The sequence below is a fragment of the Cyrtonyx montezumae genome, unplaced genomic scaffold (assembly GCF_038088225.1).
Source record: "Cyrtonyx montezumae isolate F1298 unplaced genomic scaffold, pur_monq_1.0 scaffold_8, whole genome shotgun sequence".
Taxonomy (NCBI): domain Eukaryota; kingdom Metazoa; phylum Chordata; class Aves; order Galliformes; family Odontophoridae; genus Cyrtonyx; species Cyrtonyx montezumae.
Window position 1 is genome coordinate 111,700,849 of NW_027072089.1, and position 27,344 is coordinate 111,728,192.

Sequence of the window (27,344 nt, forward strand, 5' to 3'; positions counted from 1 at the left end):
AAGGGTTTTGAGGATAACTGTGGCAACAGGATATATGTTCTAAGGAGAATATGTTCTGTACAGAGCTTTCCGTATCTCCTGATGTGAGCTCTCTGTCACGTACGCTGTTTCTTATTTTTACCATTGTCATTGCTTTAGCTCTTAAGGGCTGCAAACAAAAATAGGAATCTGCTGTGGTAGGTACTCTGCAAATAAAAAATGCAGAGTACAATTCAAATTGATGCCTGAGCTACTCAGGTTACTCACTGCTTATGTTGGTCACTGAATGAGAAATACTGGAACACAATCGTTGCAGCAGTGCCCTGGGCTAAAGAGCCATTCTGAGAAGTAGGACCAATTAGCACTGGCATGGTAACTGCACTGCTTTAGAGCTGCTGCATTTGAGACCAGAGTTTGTGTGCGTCTTTTGCATTGGGTGCTGGTGCAGGTATATCTGAGTTTTGATTCAGACTCACAGAAGGGCAGCTGGGAAGGATACCTTGCTCTACTCATTAGTTTATTGTTTCTGTATGGGTATCTGTGCCATTCATGAAGCAGTTATCAAATGTGTGCCAGATATATATGAAATAAATCCAGCCCTGATTTGGGAGTAAGAGCAGGTACGTGAGGTCACAGACTTCTGAGGGCTCTCTGAGGCTTTGTTTTCTGACATCTTTCTCCTCCATTTCCCATTTAATTGGATGAAATGCTCTTAATCTGTTTCCTGGTGAGGGTAGGACTGATTATTTTTTCTTAATTGTTAATACATTTTGAGACCCGAAGCATTTCTTAAATTTTAATACTAGCAGTCTGTACTTGTAGTATAGTGTGATACTAACAGCTGGGGCTGCAACACAGAAAGGGGATTAAAAACAGGAAGGTAACAGGATACTTTCTGTTGCATTTCTCGTGAGATGTTCAAAGCTGGTCAAAGGGGGAGCACTGATAGGAGAGGGTAAAGCCAACAAATACATTCATGTTTACCTCATTCCCTGGAATGTCATAACCTATGGGAGAGGCAACACCTGATTGATGGGCTGTATGTGGCTTTCCCTAAAACAGCTGACCTGTCTTGCAGCTCATTCCCAGACACCTGTGTGACCCCTTTGCCTTAGCTCTCCTGGGCAGATGGTTTGTGAATTCTATTTCTGTGCATCTAGCTGGCAACAGGACTTCTGCCCAGTGAAGGTAGGCATGCTGACCTACTTAAAGGAACTGTGACAGGCCAAGGGGAATATGCATGAGTGTATGAAGAGCACACTTGGATAAGAATCTCCCTCATATGCAGAAGAGCCAGAGAGTAAAGTGGGTACATAACCTGATCTAGGTAATAGAGCGAGGTGAGTTGTTCATAAATGGAGAAGAAAATTAAATAGTCTGAACTCAGGGTTCTGGACCAAAAATATAATGAAGGAGGTGAAGAAGCAGAAATGATGAGAGTTGAAAAGAAGGAACCAGCTTGAAAAATGACAGTACTGGACACAAATCTTTGCTGGAGTAAGACTTTAAGACTTGGTGTAGAAGGCAGGATGTTTCCAGAGATGGGTGGTTGTCATGGTTTTGAGTGAATTTGTTTTGATAAAACAAATCATAAAACCATGACAGTGGTGGTATCAGAAAAGAGAGTAGCTGGAGTAGAAAAAAAAGGGATTGGAAAGCGCAGTTTGGGGCAACAAAATGGTCAAGTCAGTCCTTAATGTGAGTGTCCTAGGCTTGGTGGATTTAAGGCTGGTGTTTAAAGAGAAAGTATCTTCTGTCTTGAAGACTACATATTAACAATTTGGATTTAAAATTAGAAGAAAGAGGTGGCTTTTTTAATATCACAAATATTATAGAAAAAAATGGTTTCCTGAATCTTGTACCTTATATCTCATGTGCTTTCTTCCAGGCAGAAATCTTTCTGGTTCTTTCATATACCTTTTCTTCCCCTGCTAGGCTTGATCACAGAACAATAGAATATCTGAGTTAGAAGGGACTCACAAGGATCATTTTGAGTCTAACTCCTAGTACCACATAGGAAAGCCCAGAACTCAAACCACGCTTCTGAGAGTATTATCCAAATGTGTCTTGAACATTCTGTCCTCTGGTGAAGAATCTTTTCCTGACATCCAAACTGACCCTCGCCTGATGCAGCTCCATGCTGTTCCCTTGGGTTCCACGTCTGTCATCACTGAGCTCTGTTCTCTGCTGCCCCTACATTCCCTGTGAAGATCTGTAAGCCACCATGGGGGCTCCTCAGCTTCCACTGCTGTGAGCTGAACAAACCCAGGGGCCTCAGTTGCTCCTCATGCATTTTGTCTTCTAGACTCTTCACCATCTTAGTTGCTGTTCTTTTGATATTATGTTTGTTTTATGTCCTTAATACATTATGGTGCCCCAAACTGTATGATACTTTCATGCCTTCTGTAGTTGATATATATTGTTTTATAATGCTGCCTGGGCTGGTTCCTAGCTTTGGCCTTGAGGCCTGCTTTGTGTGCCCCTTGCATATTTTCACAACCCGCCCTTGCAGATTATTGCTGTTTCCAACCTTGAAGGTTAGAATAGGGATAAGAAATGAAGGGAAATAGCACTGGAAGTCAGATAGGCTAAGGGGACCCCCACAAGTTTCCTGGCCTTTCTCCTTCCAGCTCTGGCATAAGAAATTCTCTTTTGTCTCAGAAGGGAAAAGAAGTTGCCTCTTACAGCTAGTTTCCTTGGAGTCTCTTCTCAGTACTTTCACATTTGATTCCCAGGGGAGGTGAAAACTTTGGATTAGTTGTCTAAGGAAGTTAGCCATGTAAACATTATGAAAAATGTATAAAATTAGGAGAACCCATAGCAGAAGTGTGTGGGAGTAAGCTTACTTTCACATGCTTTTGCTTGTTCTCTGATGTCTGCTGTTCTAAGACTTCATTGGGGAAGGGAATCTGCTTTTTGTATTGTGTTTTTTAGTGCCTCTGGTCAGTGTCTATTGGGATGCTTGATCATGAAAGCAGACCTTCAGAGGTTGTACTCAGTTTACTCTGATGTATGCAACAAGTGGGCATTTTTGATGCTGTGTCACTTGTTATATGTGTGGTTTAGACTTCATGAAAGTGTAGTGGCCATTGGTCTGGGGGCTTAGGACATCTGTCAGCTTAACCTACCATATGAGCAGAAGTCCTAGCTTTGCACGAAAAGCAGGAAGGTGGTAATGACTACCAACAGTGTAGTCCATTGCACAAAGCAGCAGTCCCATCAGCTGTACTAAAGATCAGTACAAATGTGAAGCTCAATTCCAGTTAAAAACAATTTTTTTCATAATTATTTTGTTGATTAAGCCTCTAATAGAAAAAATGGAGACGATTCTGAATCAAGTTTAGTCTTGTGTTGCTCACAAACGTCTTCAATGACAAGCTTATTCTTGGTCAGAGACATTTTAGGACAGCAGATGAATTAATGTGGTTTAGATATAGCTTTTTTTTTTTCCTTATTAATATACGTAATGTTTGGTTTGTAAAACATACCAGTTAGAGCATGCAAACAAAGTGCTTTGTGTGTCAATTTATGATGCTGAGTTATGCCAGTTAAACCCTGAGATCGATCTGTGGTGGCCCTAAGCCCATGGCAGTTAGGTGAGATGGATATGTGAAACTCAATGTTGTTGCAGAACATATATTGCCAAAGGATGTTCTTTATGAGACTGTGAATTCAACATGAGTATTGTTAAAAATAAAATAAAAATTGGGGCTATGGTGGTAGTTTTATTTAGTAAAGGTACATAGCTTATAGTCAGTACAGAGAATTCAGCAGTTTAGTCTGTGGCTTGTATATTTTTGGTTTGATAAATTAGTTCTTGTTGTCTGTGCACTTGCTGGTGAGAAGCGTGGTTTGTACTAAAGTAGCGAATTCCGGTCATAGGCTTTGGAAGATTTTAGTGTTGCTTGTTGTTTAACCAACAAGCAGATGTGAAATGTTTCTTCTTTTCAAGCATTTCTTCTTCCTAGTCAAACACTGATGCAACTGCTCTCTCCAGTATTGAATAAACGGTCCCCTGTTAGAAAAACTGACATCTGGAAGACTCTTCACAGTACTTCACATAGCAATGTTCTGACTCAGCCATTAGTTGTCAGAGCTCAAACTGGGGTCATCCCCAGAAATCTGTAATGCCTTTTAGTTCTAGCAAGAGCTTGCCTGAAAATCTGCTTAATGTTGTCATTCAAAATTTACATGGTTTCAGTAGACTTATTAAAAGCAATGAAAAATGTAGGAGTGCGTAACACTGATAAAGCCCTTTCACCTTGCTATTTCAAATCACGTTTATGGACAATGAATTTAGCTTCCTAGTAGCCTTGGGCAGAGGTATTATCTCAATTTTATGGAGAAGAAAACTGAGTTAGATTCAATGACTTGTCCAAGGTCATACGTAAGACTGACAGTATTGGAAGGAAAAAAGGTCCAGACTTGTCTTAATTACATAGTAATTTTTTTGAATAAACTGACTGTTGTGGAAGAGATACATTTTGGGCTTTAAGAAAAATATATTTTTTCACTGTGTATTTTGCAAAAAGAAAAGAAAAAAAAGTATTTCCCCAGATGATTGATTCTCACAACTGAGAATATTAAGATGAATTTTTTTTTTCCCAGACTTCAGTTCACTGCTTCCTACAAAAACTTTGTTGTGGTTCACTTTGGCTCTGTTGTTCTCTGTCTTTATTTCACAAAGCTGCCCTCATTATTTCACATTTGTACATTTGCATATGTACAAGAGGGAACAGCTGCTTTCTGCGGGGATTTTGTGTACTCATTCATATTCCCACAGTGGTGGCCTTGTTCTGAAGCACACTGCTACCCTGTGGAAAAGCAGAAGAATACATGGGCAATATAGAATCAGTCTGTTATTAAACATTTACAAAGTACAGCGTCCCATTTTAAAATCTGAATTCAGAGCCTTGTGATGAAGATTTATAGAAGTCTCTTCATCTTCCTGGAAAGTAAAGGGAAAAAAATCTGTTCTAAAGAAAGTTTGCAGTCCTCTTAACTTTCTAAACAATTCCTCCCAAACAAAACCAAACCAATTTGATATTATTACTAAGAATACTTTGTGGTTTTGATTTTTAATAGGAGAAAAAAAAATAGTGCTTGTTTTCTGTTAGAATATTATTTTGGCCTAGGTAACAAATATCTGTTCCCGTATTCACGAACAGAAAATTGTTTAGCAACATGGAGGCATTTGAGATTTCCAGATATGTCCAAGAGAATAGTGAACAGCTGTGCAGTCACATGAGTTTGGGCCTTCCTTTTTTTCATATTTTAACTGTGCATTTTCTTAATGCCTGAACTTATATTTTAAGATTATATAAAAAAATGAAAAATTAAATGACAAAGAATACATTATCTCCATAAATTGAAAGACATAAAATCTGAATTAGAGATGAAAAGAACTAAGACTCTGGGAACACATTAGGGAATGTAATTTGTGCAGTTCGAGTTTTGGGAACTTTACTTTCAAAGACAACAAATGCATTCACTTTTTGTTTTTAAAATTTTGAAGTATCACAAAGTGACTTTGAGGAAGAGCTTTGAGTCCAAGTGTATGCAATTGTCTTCCAAAGCATTAAGGTATGTACATACATGTAGAGGTGAAAACGTGTGCAGTTGAAATAGAATGTACTGAATGTGATAGTCACAATTGGATCAACCGCTTAAAATAACTCAATACATGGCAAATATAATTTTGAAACATTTACTTCCTTGCTGGATGTTTTTTTCCTGCTATTTTGCAACCTTATACTGTTGGAGTTCTTGTTTTCATAGTAATAGATGGTATAAAAATATTTTGAAGAAAGAGGATAGAGATGATTATAAATATTCTGCTTATGGATATCTGGGGGGGAAAAAAAGGAAGGTCATAGTCTGACCTGCAGACCTTGGCAGTGTCCTTTAAACAATCATTAATCATATGTAGTGCATCAAATCATCATGTGCAAGATAACATTAGTGACCTCTCCAACTGAGAATAACAAATGACTTAATTTTCCTTTCTATACATGACAGTAGCGTTGACAACCTCTATGTATTTTTTTTTTGCCCTAATCAACCGGTCATTCTCAACACAAAATTTCCTTGGAGTATGTCTTTTCACTCCTATTTCTGCGCTATGTGAACCTCTGCAGAGAATGTCTAATGGGTTAGTCATGGTGTTTATTTCTGTTGGGGTGTCTGAAAGCAGAGAAGTTGCAGCATGATTTTATGCTGATGAAATGACAGGCTGAACAAGGGAAATTGGATCATGTTGACTACTTACATTATTTAAAATTTATAAAATTGTGTTTCAAAATGTTAAAAGCCCAGCATGCCTAAGTATTCTTGGGGAGAATGTGTATTGTTCACAACATTTTGGGGAATGCGTTTAGTCATATGTAGTATCTTAAATAATCCATACATCCTCTTCATCACCTGTATAAAAATTGCTTAAGATTCCTATAAGTGGCATTACTAGTTATAACTGGAACTGGGGTATGCTCAGAGATATGTCTCTATATGCAGTTAGAGAATCAGAGTAAATATTTTAGAGCTAAACTGAAGATTTAATTGCCTGTCAGCAGCTGAAAAGGTCTTGTAAAACCAATTATAACCCCAAGATGTCTTAGTGACTAATATGTAATGGCCAGTGCTGCAATATGGGAGTCTGCAGGATCAGTGTGCACCAAAGAGTTAATGCACACCTTAGGCAATACTTTGTGACTGTTGCTGCCTTTCCAGAAATTGCCTCAGGATTTTAGCATTCTGGCCTGTCAGTCTTACTGCGGCCCCACCACCTGCAGTCTGGTGGCTCCAGCTGTTTTTCTCCCATTTTTGCAGCCTGGCCTAAAGCAGGAGCAGTGCTAGCACCTGGGTGGATAAGCACTGCAGAGACTTGCAGCTCACTGGCTTGCGCTGGTACTCATTCAGCCCTTAGCTACAGATTTGGAGGCAAAAGTAATGTACCATCCTGCTGGCACCTAGTGGTGCTGCAAACCAGCATCATGGCCTTATTTTGTCCTTTTTCGGTGGTGTCGACTGTTGTCCTGGCTCCCCAGGGATCTTCCTGAGCAAAGTTCACTGAAAGGCAGCAGGATAGTGTGTGTCCAAGTGTGATATATTGTAAGATTTTGCTGCAGTTGCTGACTTTCTTGGTGGCACATTTACATATTTGTTGCTTCTGGCACTCTTAGGCTGTTTAGAGACCAAGTAAGTAGTTGTTACTGCTGGCTGCTAAACAGAATGGTTTGCAGGAGAATACTTAAAAGTAGCAAAAATCTTATTCAGCACTTTAAAATGTCATAATACCATGTAACTTTGTTTTTTTCCTTCTTATTTTGAAATCATAATTAGTGGCTGAGTAAACTCTAGGTTTTAACTGCATGTCTGGGCAACTGGAAACTTTCAACACAACCCCCAGAGTAGAGGCTGCACTCTCCATCCACTGGTAACAGGTTCCAGACCTACTGAGGGAGATTCAATTTATGATCATCTGCATGAGAGAAAGATTAATAAGTGGTTAATAAATGTGAGACAGTGCAATTTATAACCCTCCATGTATCTACAAAATGCCTTTTTTCTAATGGGCTAAAATCCTAGCATATCAATTAGTCAATATTCATGTTTTATGTCTTATTTATGTTTTATTCATGTTAACAATATTCATGTTTTATTTTTATTTATTTGTTTCACTTATTTTTATTTATTATTATTTTTGATGATAACTTGCCTTAAGGGGAGATGTAGAATTAAGTTAAAAAAATAAAATAAAAATTCTTCTCTAACTTTGGTCAAAATTCAATCCCCGTTATATGGTGTGATGTAGAATAATAACTGTGCTCTATATATCTTGTGTTTTTACTCAACCCAAAAAGGACAACCTGACATTTTCTATTTATCCCTAAATCTGTCACCACTTCTACCTTCAGTTGATTCATCAAGTCACTCATTTTTAAAAGGCTTCTTAAGGTGCAGTAGTGACAACGTATTGACCTGTCTTGTGCTGCAGCTCACCTCTTGCATCATTCAGATGGTATTATTCAACGGTGACACCTTTGTGTTTAATAACCAAATGACAAACGTTAGGCTGCTTTATGTAGTAGCATGTCTTCACTCATGTCTTTTAGTTTTAAAGACTGACTAAATCTCAACAATGAAACACATAGAATCTGTGTGCTGAATTTTGAGTTGTCTTAAGATTCTGTCATAGCAGAATCTAATCACTCTTGGTCTTTAATGGCTTTCAGTGCTGAAGTCCATTATTGCCCTTAAAGCTAGTGCTTCAACCTTACTTTTTTTTTCCCCATGGATCTATTTCAAATTATAAATCAAGTGCATCAAGTTTTTAATGTGTGCAGTGACTGTACCTGGTAAATAGCTCAGATTTCATTGCTCTGCCAGTTGTGTTTAAGTCCATTCCTGAATCTAAATTGTATTTCTAGCGCCAGATGGATAAATTAGGCTCTCTAGTCCAGTAATTAACGTATCAGCCAAACCAGCATGTTTCAGCACAAGTTTATCTGATTTTTCTCTTAATGCTCACCTGTTTTTTTTTTTTTTTGAGGGGAATGAGGGGTTTTGTTTCATGAAGCCACATAACAAACAAACAATCCCCCAAGACCTGAGTGAGTTTACCGTATGTATTTTTTGAACTATCTTTCTCTGAATCAATAATAGCTGTTACAAAAACCTGGCATTTAAGCAGCTATGCTGTTATAATACTGAGATTTAGTTTTGTATGGACATTCAAGTTGTGTCCTGTGCAGATGATACAGTATTGTCTCTGAAAAAATTGACTTTAAGAACTATGGTGTGATTAATCATGCAAATTAATTTCTTAAGATTTTCTACTTTATTCAACCTGAAATGTTAGTTATTGGACTTAAAAAAAAAAATTAAAAAATATTTTAGGATTTTTTTTTCCTCTACATTGTCAACTTAGTTGCATAACATAACTGAAGTTATGTGATGGCAAATTAAGCATAAATAACTTCATAGAGCTGAAAGATTACTATGAATGTAAGGTTTAACTAGGAGTATTATCTACGTTAATTCTTTTCTGTTATTATAGAAAATTGTTTTTCATTCCCCTTTTGTAGAAGTCTTGGAATAGAGAAAAATCTCGAATGACCAATCTATTGAAATTCAGCTCAAATCTATAGATGTGTATGTAGATGTAAGTAAATATTTTTGTCTCTGTTCCAAATAAACATTATAGTCTGATAAGAAAAACCAAGAGACTTCATAGTAACCTTTCTGGTTGTTTTTTTTTGTGATCTTAATTCAGTGATGCTGCTTCAGCTCATTTCTTTACATAAAGGATACTAATTTATTTGTATTTGCACAGATGGCCATCTCATTTTTTTCCACTTGATATGCTGCAACATATTCCTCTGTTTTTTTTTCCTGTTACTATAGAAATTCCTTGCTCTAAAAACTCTTTGGGGTAGCTCTATTATAATGTGATGAATCAAAAATTCTGGAGAGTACCTTTTGGGGCTAGAAAATACGACAGTAGATGCTGCCTCTAATAAATAACTAAAAGGAAATGTGATAATATGTGTGAGGTGAAGTTGCTGAGACTATTTGTAAACTTTTGATTTTTAAATGTAGCCTTTAGGCTTGGTAAGAAAAGCTTAATGTTTGTAAAGATTATCCTGACAGCAATACCCTGGGTCAGTTGTCAATACATGCTTAGCATGAGGGGATGTATTAATCTGCTACAGCTACCACTGTAAGTGGTTGGAATAAATAGAGGGCTCAAGCAGATGAAGAGGGATTAACTGTGTAAATTGAGCAAACTCTTCAATCACTAAACCAGTGATTTTACAAAGGATTAGTCTGCTTTTACAAATATTGATTACTGATTTGTTACTTTGAATGAAGATGATATAACTTCTGCAGATGCTGTGTAGTACGCTACGTGATGTGTGCATCATTCATATTAATGGGATTGTCATAGACATTATAGAAACTGACAGATTTATTATAGTAGCGCTGTTAGCATTGTCATAGTTAAGGTTATGTCAGCATTTCCATTAAAAGTCCTATTTTCATTTTTGGTGTTCATAGATCAGCTTTCAAATTTGCTCAGTTGAAATTTTGGCAATACCTGTTTATAGTTTTGACACAATTATTATTTTTGTGTGCTTTTAAAGAGAACTGAATCAACAATTTTTGAATTGCAAGAAAATACTGGATATTACTTGTAAAAAATGATTACAGATTCACTTTCCTTGTTTTTAGCCCAGCTTTTGAGTGACACTGTTCTCAGTCATTTCATTAGGCCATGTTTGTAGAGGAGTGTATGTATTTTAACCAGTTGAAATGAAGTTGGGGGTGAGTGGGAATTAAAAGGGGATTTTTGTATAGATGAGTTCTTGTGCCTGTCTAGAGGCTTGTCTAGCTCTTTCCAGTGTTACTAGTTATACAAAAAAGGTTATTACTTTTCCTACAAACCTAGTCTCAGATACAACCACTGCTCATAGTACTCAATCACTAAATACTGTCCACTGACCAAACAACAGCACTTTGTACATTCAGCTAATTCATACACCTTTAATATTACAATTGGCATGAGTTTCGAGAGCAGTAACTCGCTGACTGGCTGGGTTGGCCTTCTGATTCTTAGTTTAGGTTGAGATGGGGCTTAAGGAAAACACAAATGTGCTATGAGAATCAAGGGATACAGGGTGAGAGTTGGAGTTTGAAAAGTCCCATTGACACTTATTCAGCTATTTCCTTGTTGTTAAAGTCTTAAGTTTTGAAAAATGCATGTCTCTCACGATGTGTTTTCCTTCCAGTCTTGTAGACAGGTCACAAAAGATTCCAATTACAGCTTTTCACTCAGTTCTCTTCCCAAGCTGAAACCCCCACGTTGCTGAATATGATGATAATTCTGGTAATCTCTTAAGGGTTTTATATATTTTCAAAACAATTCTTCTAAATATATATATTTTTCCCAAATATTTCAACTCATTACTAAAACCAGTAAGAGCTGTGCAGTCATTTGAGAAAGATGATAATTATGTGTGAACTTAAAATTGAAGTGGATATTCCAAGTAACTAGACAGAACTAAGTGGGGTTGATGGGAGAATTGCTGCATTTGGTCTCATTTGTTCTCTGTTGTTCAGTGAACAGTAGCTGCCAAAGCTTCTCTTGTTGCCTGCAACTTCAAGTGTGTGATTTCTTCTGAAGACCAATGCAGTGAAAGTATTATCATAGTCATTTTTTAAAAGCTGGACTTGGTACTGGAAAGATGGTTCTTCCCATCGATCTTAGTACTGCAAGGTGAATGAATGACTGCTACAATTTACACCTGGAAAGCCTTCAAGAAAAATAAGAGTATTCTGTTGGCTTTTTAAAGTGTACTCTGCTGACTTCTGGCACTGTTTCCCTTGTTCTTTTAAGTTTGGTCACGTGCAAGTAGGGCAAAACATGGAAGATTTTGTCATTGTGACAACTCCTCATGAGAGGAGGTTTGAAAATAGCTGTGTATTTTTTCAACACCAAAACCTGTGGATCCTTATTATCTCTTTCAGGGTAGTTAGAAATGACACTGTGGTCACTTTTTTTTTTGTCTTCTCACAGTCTTGCACTGGAGATAGTAATAATAAGTATTTTAAGGTCCAATGTCATTATTGCAGGATATTGTAATTCCACCAGAACTTCCCACTTCTACATAATAAATGATATTTGATGTGCATTTTATGTTCAGCAGTGGGTATACCTGAAGGTCTTTTGTGAGATTTCTTTTTGTTTTTATTTTGAAAAGGTTTGTCTTTATGTGCAGACAGCACTGGGAAGTTATGCCTCCAATCTGAATCCACATTAGTGTTTGGATGCAAAAAAGGTTTCAGTGTGATACTTCACTGATCACAGCTTGTTAAATTATCAGTAGTAGAAGAAATGGATGAAAACGAAGCAACGAGGCTGAACATTCAAGCCATTTTGTGTTTGCAGGAATACATACACTGTGGAACATGAAAATCGTAGCTTTCTTGGACCTCTCACATTGGACTCTGCAAGTGCTACTTTTCAAGATTTGGTTCTGTTTTTAGCTGACTGTAGGAATTCTAATCCCTTCATACAGATGAAAGATTTCCAGCGCCAACCAGTAATGTCAAACTTTGTTTTGATCAGGGATATGAGCTGTTGGAGCATTTAAAATGTTCTAAGTGTTGTACACATGTTTCCTTTCAGAAGCTTAGCAGACCAGGACGTTGGCCAGCAGTCAGAACAGTTGGAACTTTGCAGCCTGCAGAGCTAAGCCAAGAGGGCTGCCACTTGGCATAAGTGACTTCCATATATAAAACATCGTACAATTTATGCTGAAGGTTTTTCGTTGGTGTTTTATGATAGTCTGAGAATTTCCTTCTTTCCCTGGATTTCTTTGGTGTTTGCTGATTGTATATCCAGCATGTTATGCTTCTGATGAGAGCAGCAGTGAAAATACCCCCTTGATGAAATGTTCCTGTCACAGATTAAAATTCACACTGGATGATTTTCCTGTTCATCTAAATTTAGCACTTCCCAAACTGTACTTTTTTTTTTCCTTAATAAGAAGCCTTAAACTAGCTTTTGAAACTAGAAATTGAACAGTTTGGGAAAGAAGTTTTGTAAAGATCTTTCTTAAGAGAAGATACAGTGCAAAAAATACAGAGAAAAGCTAAACAAAGAGGGAAAAAAATTCCATGCTTTTTGTTTGATTGATGCATGATTTCTGAAGAATGTAGCTTGGATAATATTACCAAAATCTGGATAAAAGTCCCAGAAAAGTCCCCAAACTTTGCAAGTTCGCATAGATCTTGAGAGTTGAGTAATAGGTACTTGGATTAATAGGATGCTGAAGTTAAAGAGCACAGGCTACTTATTTTAAGAGACATTTGGAAGTTCATTGTTTAGCTTTGCAAAAAGTGACATTTAACAGGTTTTCTGTTTAAAAAATAGTTGTCATTGTTTACTGTCAGTTTAAGCTGATTTACTGAACAAAACATGCCAGTTATCCAAAGAGAAAATTTTAGACCTTTAAAAACTACTCACTAAAAGAGCTAGGGCAAAGTTAAGAAAGTAATAGAGTATTTCTTGTTTCCATTAGCATAACTTTTTCGTAGGACACTGTGATGTGTGGTTATTTCCAAAGGTTTTGCTTATGCTTACCAGGTGGTTACTTAAAAATTGTAGTAAACTGTGGTGTATCATAGTATTACCTTTTCCAGATGTTTTAGATGTTAAGCTGAAAATTGTTTTTTTCACCTGGACATTAAATGCTAGCTTTTAACTCACTGTTTGATAAAAGTATAGGACTTCTTTCCTATTAGTCATCTGGGAATACAGAAATCATGATGTGGTTAAAGATGCTATCCATATGCATTTTGACGTTATTCTGGTATACTCCAGCTGTATACTCTTTATTCCTGACCTTTTAATTTTCTCTGATTAGCTAACAGCACCTTCTGCAGTTCAACTGTTGTGTAGATATTCTGGATCTTTAGTTCGGGTTTCTAATCAAAATTGGATGTGTGTGCTTGTCTCTGAGATGATCCTGGGAAATTTCAGCTTGCCTACGTCATTTCATGAGAATTTCCAGTGCCTCTAATTGAACCACGATGGTCTTTTCGACTTCCTTCAGTCTGCAGTGCAAAGGCATTTCTTTTATCTATGTGTTTTCCTGTATATTTTATTTCTGAAAACCGAGTAGGAAGCTGAGCTTCTTGTTACATAGGCAGAATTTGTATTTTCAATCTTTACAACTGCTACACTTTTCTGTTAGCAGCAGTATGTGGCTCTGCATGATGGAGACCATTCTGTCTCTTTCTAGAATGACTGATTATACAGTAAGGATGCTTGGAAGAATTTAAGCATAACTTCTGGGTTTCTATGCCTTGTATTACAGTGGCATAAATGTGTGAGAGAACTTTGTACAAGATAACTTTTCTTTAATGCTCTACTTTCTTTCTGTTGTCATGCCGCAGTCTTTGTAAATAAACAGAAGAATGAAAAATATTACATCTTTGCTTCACTTTTTAAAATAATTACTAATTAATTATCCATGTGCAAGTCAAGTCTGGATCAAGGGGCAAAAACCATTAATTCCTCTGCATGTGAAGGTCCTACAGAAAATGTGACTGAGGGTGTCTTAGTACTAATTTGAAAGACAACAAAAGAATGCATAAGACCACAGCAGTATTAGTTTATGAAGACCTTCTAAATTTAAATTTTAGATGAGGAGTGTGTGATCCAGGATGATTTCATTAGGCTGTGGATCCTGGTGAATGGAGACTGACTGGCTGACTCCAGTAGTTCATTTAAGAAAAAAAGTCTTCATCAGATGAAATACATTCCAACTATTAAAGAAGTTTGCACAGAAAACAGATAAGAATTGAGATGCCATGGACGTAAGATTTTTTAAAGTCTGAAGTATCTAAATACACATTTATTTAATTAGGGGATAAATGAAAATGGCTAAAAGTTTTCAAGCACGTAAAATGCTTAAAAGAGGTTGGAGTTTCCGTAAAGAATGTATCACGGTGGTTTTTAGGCTGCCTGGCCCACTGCCTTCTTCTGAACTTACAGGAAGGAAGGGAGGAGAAATCCTCATACCTTTCTCCTTACAGGGAAGAGTAAAGAAGAAATAGTCAACTTTTAGGCCTCCAAGGGTCTAGTATTAGTGCTTGTAGCCCAAACTTCTGATCCCAGATTAGAAAGAATTAACTAGAAACAGATGCTGCTTTAAGTATTCTTTAATAGAATACACTGCTGGCTCTTCTTAGAGGAGTATATTAAGGCAAGTTATTCTGAGGAGGTTATTATAAATGATTAGAAAACACAATGGTGAATGCTGGGCATGGCTCTGGAGCAAAGCTCTATAGCCTAGACTTTCTTGGGAATTAACTATTTGAAGACCACAATGCTAACTTTTCTTGAACTAATGTTTCAAAACTAAATGGTATAGTTATTGCTCCAAATGAAATGTCTTTTCTTGAAGATCTATCTTTTGTGTCCTGCGTGTTAGACTAATTCACTACTACTACTAGGCTACTACATTTCCAAAGTACTAAAGTAATCTTTGTGAAGGTGTTCACACAGTTAATGAAGCTATTAAGATCTTGTAATGTTCCTACTGATAGCTTTTCTTTAATCAGAAGACTCTGGGAAATGGGAGTTTTTTCTAAATTCGATATACATTAATCTTTAAGAAAAAAAAAAGGGAGAAGGCATGCATATGATAGTAAAACAACTCTTCTTTAGTCTAGATCCACAGTGGTTGTGCAACAGATGTGACCCTGCTGTATTGCTTTGTACAGATTCAATGATAATTGAATCCCTCTGCAGTAGCTATTGAAAATGTAAATGCTGTATTTCCAGATCAAAATAAAATGGAGATTTAAGAAGAATTTTGGGAGATGTCTGTGAGAAGAAGTGTAAAAGGGAAAGAAAGAGGAGGAAAACACTTGGTATGCTGCCAGAAACATTGCTTCTCCTTTGCTCAGAGTTTAACTAAAAAATCCTCAGAAAAAGTTTGTCAGTTTGCCTGAGAGTTATCCTAAAAGCCCTGAGCTTGAGAGAAAAAGAAAAATCTTAACTGCAGCATTTTAATGTGTTTTAATACTTATGAGAGCAACTCTTTGTTTTTGGAGAAATATCCAGTTTCATGTTGGAATATAAGGTTCCCTTTTATATTACCAGAATTTTACTCTCTGTTTTCTAGCGGTTGTCAAAGGTTTTAGTAACAAAAATTCAAAGAGGAATGGGTTTCAGTTTCTCATTTGGTGTAATTGGGTCTACATTACAATAAGAAGCTGGAAAAACAAAATTAAAAAAACTCATTACTTTTGAAAATTACATCAAATATAATGAAATAGAATTCACTGTTTTTGTTCTCAGTAAAGTCAAATTAAAGTATTTTGGCTTGAGTTTTCTTTTGCAAGGACTGAAGAATGGTGGATGATTCTTATTTGAGCAAGAAAACTTTGCCATTATAATATTTAAAACTATGAGCATGTACCAGGAGAGCAAACTGTAATAAACCACTTAGCTGGTACTAAGTTACACTTAAGTCCATGTCGCCTGTTTAACTTCCCATAAGCATTCTAAGTGCCCCTTTAGAATGCATTGACCTCTAATTATTTCTTGCTTTATGCATCCCTTAGCCCACATTGAAGAGATGAAAAATATTCCTGTTTGTATACATGGCAGAATAATACAACCTAGCTTTGTTTTATTTGTTCTGTATGCAGAATGAAATTTCAAAACAACTGTGTTCCACAAAACTCGAAATGCAGCACATATAGATTAAATTTCGTGCTTTATCATGTAAAATGACACTGATTAAATTGTTTTTAAGTAGTGGTCTAAATTCTCTATTGCACTAAGGGGGAAAGTTGTATTACCCAGGCTTTTGACTGTCACATTACTAAGTTCTGAAAATTATAGCCATGCCATGAGCTTTGTTTTGAGATCTTTCTGAAGTTACAAGATGCGTTGGGTTTATGAGATTTTTACAGTGGAACCTTTGCATTAATACACCAATCTTAATAGCATTTGTGCCTTTCTGAGGGCACTTCTGGTAGAAATTCTGGCTTTACTGGAGGAATTTTTAGCCTGGAAGCAGTAGCATTGTAATAACTCACTTGGCACAAGAGCACCTAGAACCAAGAGGAAGAACCTAGTGCATTACATGCGTGATGTACTTTTCTCTAAGACTTGAAGGTTTATGCCTCGTAAATATTTTTATCTGGTCTTTATGCGCATCAGTCTGTGAGTATGCAAGTGGAGCCTAGCCTGCAGATTTCAGTTTGGAGTACATTGCAGTAATTCCCACCAGAATGAGAAGATAAATTATTCCAGGATTCACCTGTGAGTGGGAAATCGAGAAAGGAGAACCTTTAATATTATGCAGATGAATCTCCCTCATTTTACATTGGATATTTGGGAGGCAAGATAATAATCTCCCCAACTATTGGAAAGTATAGACATCATTTTTCCCATCAGAAGAATAAAGCTCAAGACCTAATTTATGAAGTAGAAACTCAGGAATGGAAAGGAGTCATTTTTATAGTCTTAGCTCTTACTTCTCATGCAGCTGCAAGCCTCAGAGCACTTCTTGACACAGTGATACTTTATTGTCTACTATTTACACCTGATTTCAAAACCTACAGTCTACCAAAGGAGAAAAGAGGAAAGGCCAAGGCAGAGTCTAACGTCTTAATTCCTAGATTCTTGAGACATGTCTGGTAACAGAGCACGTAGGAGCAAAACAGGTAGCAGGTCCTGCTTGTGAGTTCTTGTTGGGCTGATTCTGGGAGAGAGATTTTGCTCTGATCTGGTTATCATTGGAAACTTAAATCCAGCCCATTTCACCTGCATCTGTGAGGGAAGGGGAAGATTGTTTCTTGTCCTCCAGAAGTGCTGGAGCATGCATGAGAGTATAGCATGGAAATGGTATTTGGGAATTCAGAGCTCTGAACTGTAAAGGAATTTGCAATTTGAAGCAAGTTGTTTAATTTGCTTTCCAAGTCTTCAAAAAAAAAAAAAAAAAAAAAAGCTAGCACCTACTTTCTTGCCAACCTCTGTTAAATAGATTCTTCAGAGAAAGATCTGACTTAAAGTTCTGTATGGAGGTCATCTAATGAGTCTCTGGTCTCAGCTGCTAGTGTAAACAAATGCTGGTTTACTATAATAAAGTGCTGCTCTAGTTTTTTTTATGATTTGTGCCAAGCCCGTTCGATCCCAAATAAATGAAGAAGCAACATGTTGACTGAAAGCAGTAGGAAAAAAACAAAATACTTTATAAATCCCAAACTTTTAGCTTGGATTTTTTATGTCTAAGGGTTGCAGCTCCCTCTAAGTCATGTTTCAGACATGGGCAAGACTGTAAAGCAATGGAAGTAAGGTAGAGGTGACACAGTTTAGGGGTTGTCTTTGTTGGTTCTAGGTGATAGCTAGAAGGAAGTTGCCATTCTCTTTTCTTTCTTCCCCTTCTTGTTTGTATTGCAGTATGGGGCTGAGAGTTGATCTGCAATTGTGCCTTCTTCCTGCCACATATGCACAACATCTGCGGTTAATGAGAATCTGAGAGGAGGTGGTTCTTTCCTTTATCCTTTAGATAATACTTATTCTCTTTCCCCTTCCTTCTGGACATACAGGGGAATGAGGGAGGGAATTTAGACTGATTTATGCTTTTGCTTTCATGTACAGCTGTATGTGTCTCAGAATATTACACTTAGGTCTCTCTCTTCTGACCTTCCACTAAAGATCCCTTATTTTTTATATTTTGTGGTTCCCAGGCTTCTCAGACAGAGGTAGGATAATAGGGCTGTGATCTATTTCTGCTTTAGCTACTTGCAGGTTTTGGCCAACATCAATGCTGACCAGCTGCTCCTTGTTTCGTCAAGTTCCTGCTGCAACGTGGAGCAACAGGAAAAGAAGCTTCATTCTGCAGTGTTACCAAACCAGTGGTAGATGGTGGTTTTTTATGCAGCTTTTTAGTGCCATGTGCAAAATAGATGTAGTTTCAGAAAATGCTGTCATCAATTTTATCTCAACTTGCCTCAGCAGAAGCAGCAAAACTGGGAGTTTTGTTCTCCAGTTCTGTGTAATAGGTACGTCAGATGAGGTTGTACGTATACGCAGAATAACACGGAGTCATCTTATTATGTTTGGGGCTACGTGTCGTGTTCCCATTGGCTGCTCAATGAACAAACACTCGCTAAACTTTCTCTTCATGAACCAAAATGAAACAAACAACATATAGTTGTACATCGAGTGTAATCAGTTGTTGAAATTCTTAAGTTGATAAATGTAGGTGAACTTGTTTGTTTAGTTAAATTTTCTCCCTTCCACATCTGCGGGGGTGCTCCATTCTAAAATATGCCCTACGGGATGATGCAAAGCTGTAAGTGTTGCACGCTGATGCCTCCCAATGACCAACTGAAAGCAGCACACTATGTATGTTTGTAAAGCATTTCCCCTCGTCCCCCTTATAATATCATAATTACATCATCTTTTAAGGTACTATTAGACCTACTATTTACCATCAAGCAAATGTCTTTGTGTTAAATTCTCATTCGATGTTGTGCAGTGGTTTCATGTGGATCAAGCACAGGGAAACAGCTGCATTGCTTTAAGATGCTTGGACATGGAGCCAATAGCTCTTGTCTTTTTAATGCAGTATTAAGAATTCCAAGGAAGTTGAAATAATGTCAAGAGTAATGTTGAACTGAAAATTAAAATCATTGGAAATGTCAATATATATAAAATTCCATTTGCTAACTCGTGTTATCCAACAAAACCTTTAATCTTCTGTTGTCTGAAGAGCAAGTTTTGTCCTTTAAGGAATGCATTCTCATTTAAAGGACTTTCATAGTTTTAACAGTAATATTCTTTGTATGCTCCTACCTTATTTTCTGGTATTTCTCCTCACACAACTGTATTTACATATGGCCATAATAAACCAACTCATTTTTGGATGCCAATTAAAAAAATAAATCTATTTTTAGGGACAACCTTAAAACCCTGGAAGTAGGGATCACTTTCCTGAGACAGTGTTTTCAGTTCAAGGTCAGACAATTGATCTTTAACCCATCATACATAGTTTAAAGAGATTGTTTAGCACAGGGGCTGTCTGCTAATATAGTGGGTTTTTTTGTGCTTTTATTGGTGGAACTTAATGAGATTACATATATTTTGGTGAATAATTACTGCCATGTAAGCTTGCCACCTACCTACAGTGACTCTTATGAATATTTGATGATAATAAGTAGTAGGAACTTCACTCTGATCCTCACATGCACTTAAAAAGAAAAAAAAAAGGTAGCACAGGAATAGCTTTTGTTCTGCTTTTTAGCTTGCAGTAAGCAGTGTGACATTCCTGTAAGTGGTATTAGACATATCTAAAATCTTTCTCAATACCAGCAGTTTCATTTAAACCATAATTTTATTCATTGAGCAAGAGAAAGCTGCAGGGTGGAAGATGCAATTTTTGACATCTAGATTTCTTTTTTAATTTGAGGTGGTTAGACTTGTTAGTCTCGTGCTTCTAGCTATGAATTTACACTTGAGAAAATGCTCGTTATTTTGCAGATGCAGCTATTTTCTACAAAATCTAAAAATAATATCTGTAGATCAGCAATGTTGTAGATTTCTGTTGAATGTCTCTGATCTATTTAGTATTGCCTCATAAACCCTATTTACCTCAACAGGGCTTTACTGTCATATTGTATGTTAGGCAATGTCTGTCAGTAGCAAGTGCTACTTTTTATCATCCCTTCATCTAAGTTATGTTTTTTTTTTTTAATGTATGAAGTATAATATATGTTCTTCATTTTGTTTGTTGTTGCAAGACGTTTTTGCGTGAAGCTGTTACTGAAAGTCAAGATTACTGATGTAGTTGCGTTGAATTTGTGATACTTGGTTTTGCTTGCACATTTGAAAAAAATCTCTGCTTTATTACAGGCTTGCTGTACAGACCATGTTCAAAACACAAGCTGACATTTCTAAGTTGCTTGCTTAATTTATATATTTTACCTTTTCTTCTAAAACTCGCAGGGGCTGCTACGCAGCTATATTTTTTTCCATGCTGAAGTGGTGATGACAGCAGTGACAGTTTTGACATTCATTGTTATTTGAGCTTATTGTACTTAAATAATCTTGTACAGTAATTACTTTTTCCCACAGTACTTTAAGCATGTAAAAGTTCGTTAATGCTACTGTAGTATTTTTCCTAAAAAGCAGGAGTTCACAGAAATTATTTTTCTTTCAGGGAATCAGTTTCCTCCTGTTGCAGCTCAAGATCTTCAGTTTGTTCTGAAGGCTGGATATCTGGAAAAACGTAGAAAAGGTGAAGTTTAACTATCTTTGTGAAATTGTTTAGTGTGTGTGTCATGGTTGGAGACTCTCTGTGCCAATGTTTGTAGTTGTACATGCAAATATACAAAGTGATAAGTAAAATAGAACAGCAGTTGAAATGCTGAATCATTATTGTGCAAAAGAAAGAAGAATGCATAATTGCTCCTGTAGTGTTTAAAGATGATACAACTTCTTTACTGACTGAAAAAAATCATGCTGTGAAAGTCCGGCGTCAGCCATAATTCAGAGATTCATAATTTTAGATATTTTTGAAGAAAACATTAGGAATTTATGTAAAAATGCCATATGTTGACTTCATGTTTCAGTGAGCATCAAGATTTATTTTCCTTCAAGAGGGCAAATATTGATCTCAGCTTCGGTTCAGTCAATATTTACCTTGATTCAGTAAATCCTATACTGTCATCTCAGTAACCACTTAATGCTACAATAAGCGTAGGAAATATTCAGGAAGTTCTTAATAATTTCCTTAAATTTAATGTTACACATGACTTCTCTCTATTTATGATTTCGAATTCCCATTTGTTTCCTCACTACCAGTTATTATTTCTAGTTTCTTTCTCAATTGTCTTCGTCACATCCAGATTTTGCTTCCATTACTTAGCACTTTGCCTATCTCCTCCCTCTTCCCTCACCTTTGAAAAGAAGTAACATTCATGTGAGTTCAATAATGCCATAAGAAAATGTAACACAAGTTATATTAATTGCAGATCACAGTTTTCTTGGCTTTGAATGGCAGAAACGTTGGTGTGCTATCAGTAAGACGGTTTTCTACTATTATGGAAGTGACAAAGGTAATTATAAGAATAATGATAAACTATTAAAATGATATTTTGATGAACAAGTGAATATGAAAACTTCAGTGGAGTCAGAAACTGAGAAACTGAGGTCATTTTTAGGAAGCAAACGAAACCTTTAAAAGAATTTTTGGATGTTAAACAGTGCTTTGAATTTTAAAAATGTACAAATATTAATACTCTCAGACTCTGTAAATGATGTGCCCATTTTCTAAAGCAGGAAAACTGAAGAAAAAGGTTTAAGTTATTTCTAAAGCTACTTCACATGCCAGTAACAGCTAGCTATTAGGCTTGATAATACTCTGGTGTTTAATTAATCTGCTGGACAGCAAAGACTCTTTTTGTCTAAATGAGATTTTCATTTTAAAGTACCCTACAGCAATTATACCATCTGAGTTCTTTAAAGGTGTTTCTATCCAGGAAAATGTTAGTGCTAAAACCACACAGTGGTATTTCGTGTTTCTTTTTAAATTTCATTTTTGAAATGAAGTAATATGTCAAACTAAAAGCCAGTCACAGAGACTAGGGCTAATTTCTGAAGGTGATTTTTGATGGTCATTTTTGAAAGAATATGGCATAAATGTTGGAATATCACTTTGAATAGCATCCTTTAAATTGCATGCAAAGTGTATTTTGTATTTAAGGGTAGGACATAAGATTTAGAATTATACATGTTCAAGTTTTTAAAAGTGCACTTAATTTTTTTTTTTTCCCAAAAGGACTTACTTCTGGAAAACTTTCAATTTGAGCTTTTTGTTTGTTTGTTTGTTTGTTCTGTTTATGTTTGTGCTACTCTCCTTGAGATTAATGCTGATAGTCTTTTCATATATTTTTGATTTGATTCAGTTTGTTTCCTTACTCAGTTTGCTGACTCATTTAAACTCATTCTCTCTTTAAAAATGTTGAATTAACTTACGGGTCTAATTGTTTCTCATGAAATTTGGAAGTTAAGTCCAGTTTTCATCTTCATTTCTTGAGTTTCCTCTCAAATTCTGTTTCCAGAGTTTTGTTACTGGATCTGCTGTATGTTCCCTTATAAATCTTTGGCTTTTCATCTGCTAGTTTTTGTTCTTTGTATTAATGCAGGAAAACACCATCTCCCCCTCTTCCATGCATTTTCCTTTTGCAGCAGCTTTACTGTCAAGTCTGTGTTGTTATTTCTAATATCTATACTGAAAGGTAAGGCACATGGAAACATACTCCATTGCATGAGGTTTGGGGGTTAATGGGTTTGTGTCATATTAGGAATTGACTGAGATACACAGAGATAGTTTTATTTTATTGATCTGCAGGCAGATGCTTTGGATTCTACATTTCCTGCTTTTGTAATCTTTGGTTGTTTGGGGAAAGTACTCCTAACCATACCCAAATGTTGTGGTTCATCGAGCATCTTTTAGGAGTTGCATACACATAGATTCTGTGACTAGCTCATGGAGGAAGCAAACAAATCATGTATATGCATGAGTTTTTGCCCTGCCTCCATGTGACTGGTGCTGCTAGTACAGGAAAGAGTAGCACAGAATGTGGAACTGGATTTTCTTTCAGACCTGGGATGACCAACAGTCACTCCAGAGTTTGTCTTTAAAGAAGAAAGCTTTTTCTTTGAGTGACCTGAAGTACTTCACTGAGCCCTCTGGTGCCATGGTATACACAGAGGTCTATTCCAGTGAAGAAGCAAATTGACATCAGTGTGTGGAAACTAGACGTGATCTCTTTAGATCCATTGCAAACAAGTTTACTACTGAAACTGAGCTGTCATGCTGGTGGTTGTGGACACGTGAACTGCTGTTTGTAATGCTTTTCAGATGCAGATTGTCAACATGTGATAAGAGAATCCTCCAGGAGATCTGGCCTGTGTTTCCTGAAAGAACCTGATGCTATTCTGCCATTTCTACAGCCAGCAGTAGTACCTGCTGTGGTATACTGTACTATTTGAGCCCTTCTTTTGTATTGACCTTTGATGCTACACCAAATAACTTATCCCATGCAGAATAGGAAGCTGTGTTCTTCACAGCTGTAGGGTAACAGTGAAGCATGCATTTGGATCACTTAATACAAGATGGAAGTTAGATTCAGTGATCTCTATGGGTCCCTTCCAACTTGAGATATTCTATGGTTCTGAAATTGCTATCATCTCCCTACTTGTTTAGATGATAGTTGTCTAAATGATGTTGGTCTGCCTGAGCCTGGGCAATGTCTACAGACATTTTGTATTGACTGGACCCTGGTTACTGATAGATTCCAGAGCTGATTCACACTATAGGAGAATTCCCCTTTTGTCAACATGAACCTGATCTGAAGAGAGATGAGCAGATGAGAAGTTCCATATATGCTTCTGCTCCTGCTACATGTTTAAGGAGTAATGTAAAGCTGTGTGCTGGGGGAACATAATGCAGACAGGTAGCAGGGATTTCTAGTTCTTGTTTTACCTTGTGCTTTTTTTTTTTTCTTGAATACGGGACATGTAGACCACTAATCTGTGAAGGATTGGTTTTATCTGATGAAACATATATTTTGTTGGCCAAGCTTGAGATCATAAGCATCCTTACAGTGGTTCTGATGTCTGCTGGCTAATACATGTCTTTTTTTCCCCTTTTCTTCCTACATTTTCTGGTAGTTTTGGTGCAGCACTGGATTATGAAGCAATGTTATTTATCTCTGCAATATAAGCAAGTTTAAGTGAACCACCTATGTTTCTATTCCTGATAAGTGATGAAGAGAAAGACCTTAGTGGTTTGACCCAGAAATATATACTGAAGGAAATGCATGTATTTTTGCTCTTGTGCTGCAATATCCATTGCCAGTGTGTGGCCCACAACATTGCAGAGAATCATGTTGAAATATCAGAGCTGACCTGGATTTCCAGAAGTTTGCCTGATCCTCATTTTAATACTCTTCCATAAACATTTACATGCCTTCTCTTCTTTGTACTCATGCACCTAGGTGGTATGGCTTGTCCTTCAGACCTCAAAGTCTGTGCCCAGGAAAGTTAACTTAAATGAGTGAACTAACAGCCACAATTATATATATGCCCTTCTGTCTCAGCAAACTGGAGCTACAGGTTTGGGAAGGTCATAATTGATAAATGGAAATGATGATTGAGTCTTGATTCTCCCTAATCACCCGCACTTCCATTCGTAGTGCTGATGTAGTGGCATGTGAAGTGAACTGAGGGAGAAAATACCCTAATTAATTCAGTTTCTTCACATAATTGCTTTTTTTAACTCCCCAAATTTTATTTTCTGTGGCTACAGATTTGCAATAATTGTGAATAAAGGAGGGTGCTGCTATTTTTTTTCTTTCTCTTAGCCTACTTGTCTTAGTGTAACTTGAAGCATTTTCAGGTTGTTAAGTTTAGGTCCATTAGTTCAACATTTACTGATGTCTTGGTGGTTCATAAGACCTGCATTAGTTTGTAGGATCAGTGAGTCCTCTGGGACAGCTTTCTAACTCAGTGACATACAGGTCTGGAGTTGAATATAAACAAACTGCTGCCCTAAATAGTGTCTTTGCCTCAATTTCTTAAATAAATACATTAGATTTCTTGAAAGAGAAATTAAAAAGTCTATTGCATTTCATATTTGCTGTCTATAAAAGATTAATTGCTAGCCAGGCACTTGGGAAGCCTTATTCTAGAGCTGGAAAAGAAATTACCATTTTGAGATACTGATGTGCTGTTTTTAGAAAGCATATGGAAAAGTATGCAAAACTACATTTAGCATGAAGACTTGTAAACTATAAGATCTCACAGGCTCCTAATTTCAAGATGGAGGGAGTTAAATTATAGATTCTAATAGTGTCTATAAATACTTTATAACTCTCTGAAATCTTTCTGTTTGCCTTTGTTCCTTATGCCTTTCTCTGTAACTTCTTTCCTTTCCAATCTCCAAATCCTCTCTGTTCTACAGAGTGCACTAATTCTTTTTACATGTGCTAATAATATGGTCGCAATGCCTTAGGCCTCAAATTTACAATCCAGTCATTTCAAGACCCTGTTGAAGGTTTACCCTCCTTTGTTTCAAAAGTTCCCATGGACTCAGTTACGCAAGGCTACTTCAAAACCCTTTTTGTCTGCTTCCCCTGAGACTCCCTTTTCCTAATGTAATATTGGCCCTGTTTCCGTTGTTAACAACATTTCACTTTTTCTTTTTTAAGATACATGAAATTTATATGTAATGTTTAAATTTAGAAAAATGTTTAAGGTGGCTCTCAAATTTCATTCAGATCTGTATTTGTTCTACTTTAAGTGCTGCCCCATAAATTTATTTCTTTCTAAAATGTTTGTCTTAACTTGGACTTTGTTTTTAGTACTTAGTTCCTGACTATCCACTCTGTTGTACAAGGTTTTTACTGTTCTAAATTTCTGATACAAAGTTAAATGCACAGGCCCAGATTTATTTATTTTTTGATGTATACCTGATATAGAGTGAAGAGGATGAGAAGATGAGAGCAAAAAGCAGCTTACTCTGAAGCAAGATCTGACCTAATGATAGAAAAATTTCTGCCTAGTGATGCTCATGTTCCCTCTTGCTTTTAAAAACTGATCAAATTATATTTTTGCATTGCTTTTCTATGTTGCGCTGCAACAACATAAGGGTTTCCTGTGGTTGAATTGCAAACCCCTATCTTGAGAAAATAAGAGGCAAGAAGAATGTTCTCCTTCTTCAGAGAATTGCATTCCTTTAATATGTCTCTTCCCAATGCCTTCCTAATATACTGTTGAGTTCCTGTCTAGGAAAAAACTCTGGTATTAATTTGGAGACTCAAAGTGAAAGCAACATCTTGGCAGTGTAAATAGGCTTCCTGAAGCTATGAACATTTAAGGCTCCTGCCATTAGGAACTAGTATATCTAATTTTTGGTCTTCAAGTAAAATCCTCATGGCTTTCAAGTTTTTAAACATTAAAACCTGTTTAACTCTCAGTGAAGCACAATCTCCAGAAAGCATTTGTGATGTAAACATATTCTGAATGGGAAAGTTCACAGAAGTCACGCCTGCTTAGCTGCAAGCATTTCCTAAGAAATGGTTGAGGTGATCATCAAGTGTGATGATCACAAGATGGCCCTGCCTTCCAGCCCACAGCTGACTACTGTGGCTGGCCAAACAACTGCCAGGTATTACAATTTGCCCTATGGTAGTCAGGTAACAGGGTTGGTCTCCAGTCCTTCCTTGAGAGGTGTATTCTTCAGGAGCAACTGTGATTTGTAGGTGTCTATTGTCTATCATCATCAGTGGATGCACCTGGGCCATTAACTGGCCTCTGTCTTCCCACTTTGTCATTGTGGAACTACTTCAGAGAACATACTGGGTCTTCAGTTTGTTGCTACAGGGGCAGTAAATGCATACCAAATCTTTCTCCCAGAGGGTTTTGGGTCAGGGCTATGAAGTATCCCACGGTCTTAACATTTCCTTGTGGTCAACATTTTAAACACTTGTGCAGTGCTTACAGTGGGCTTTTATCAGGGGTACCTTGCTGCACAGATAATTAGAAGCAAAAGTAGCAAAGATATGACTAGTCTGCTGCCATGAAGTGCAGTGAAAGTATTTAATAGCAAAGGAAATATGTTTTTATTGGCGTATGCAAGTTATTTTCACTGGAATGGCGTATTCTGAGAGATTAGAAAAAGACATTATAAACAATAATAAAACAAACAACTACAATGTGGATACCATGCACTGCGTTCTTTTTTTAGTATTAAGAATAGTACCTTTCTGTT

The 27,344-nt window shown here is 36.7% G+C and overlaps 1 protein-coding gene across 1 annotated transcript in view; it reads left to right on the plus strand.

The window, feature by feature from the left end:
* SKAP2 (src kinase associated phosphoprotein 2) overlaps window positions 1–27,344 on the plus strand; it is a 110,002-nt gene that overhangs the window by 45,245 nt on the left and 37,413 nt on the right. Inside the window, exons 5-6 of the mRNA XM_065752927.1 lie at window positions 20,727–20,804; window positions 21,541–21,624. Of these exons, the coding sequence (XP_065608999.1) occupies window positions 20,727–20,804; window positions 21,541–21,624 (162 nt within the window). The remainder of the gene's footprint in view (window positions 1–20,726; window positions 20,805–21,540; window positions 21,625–27,344) is intronic.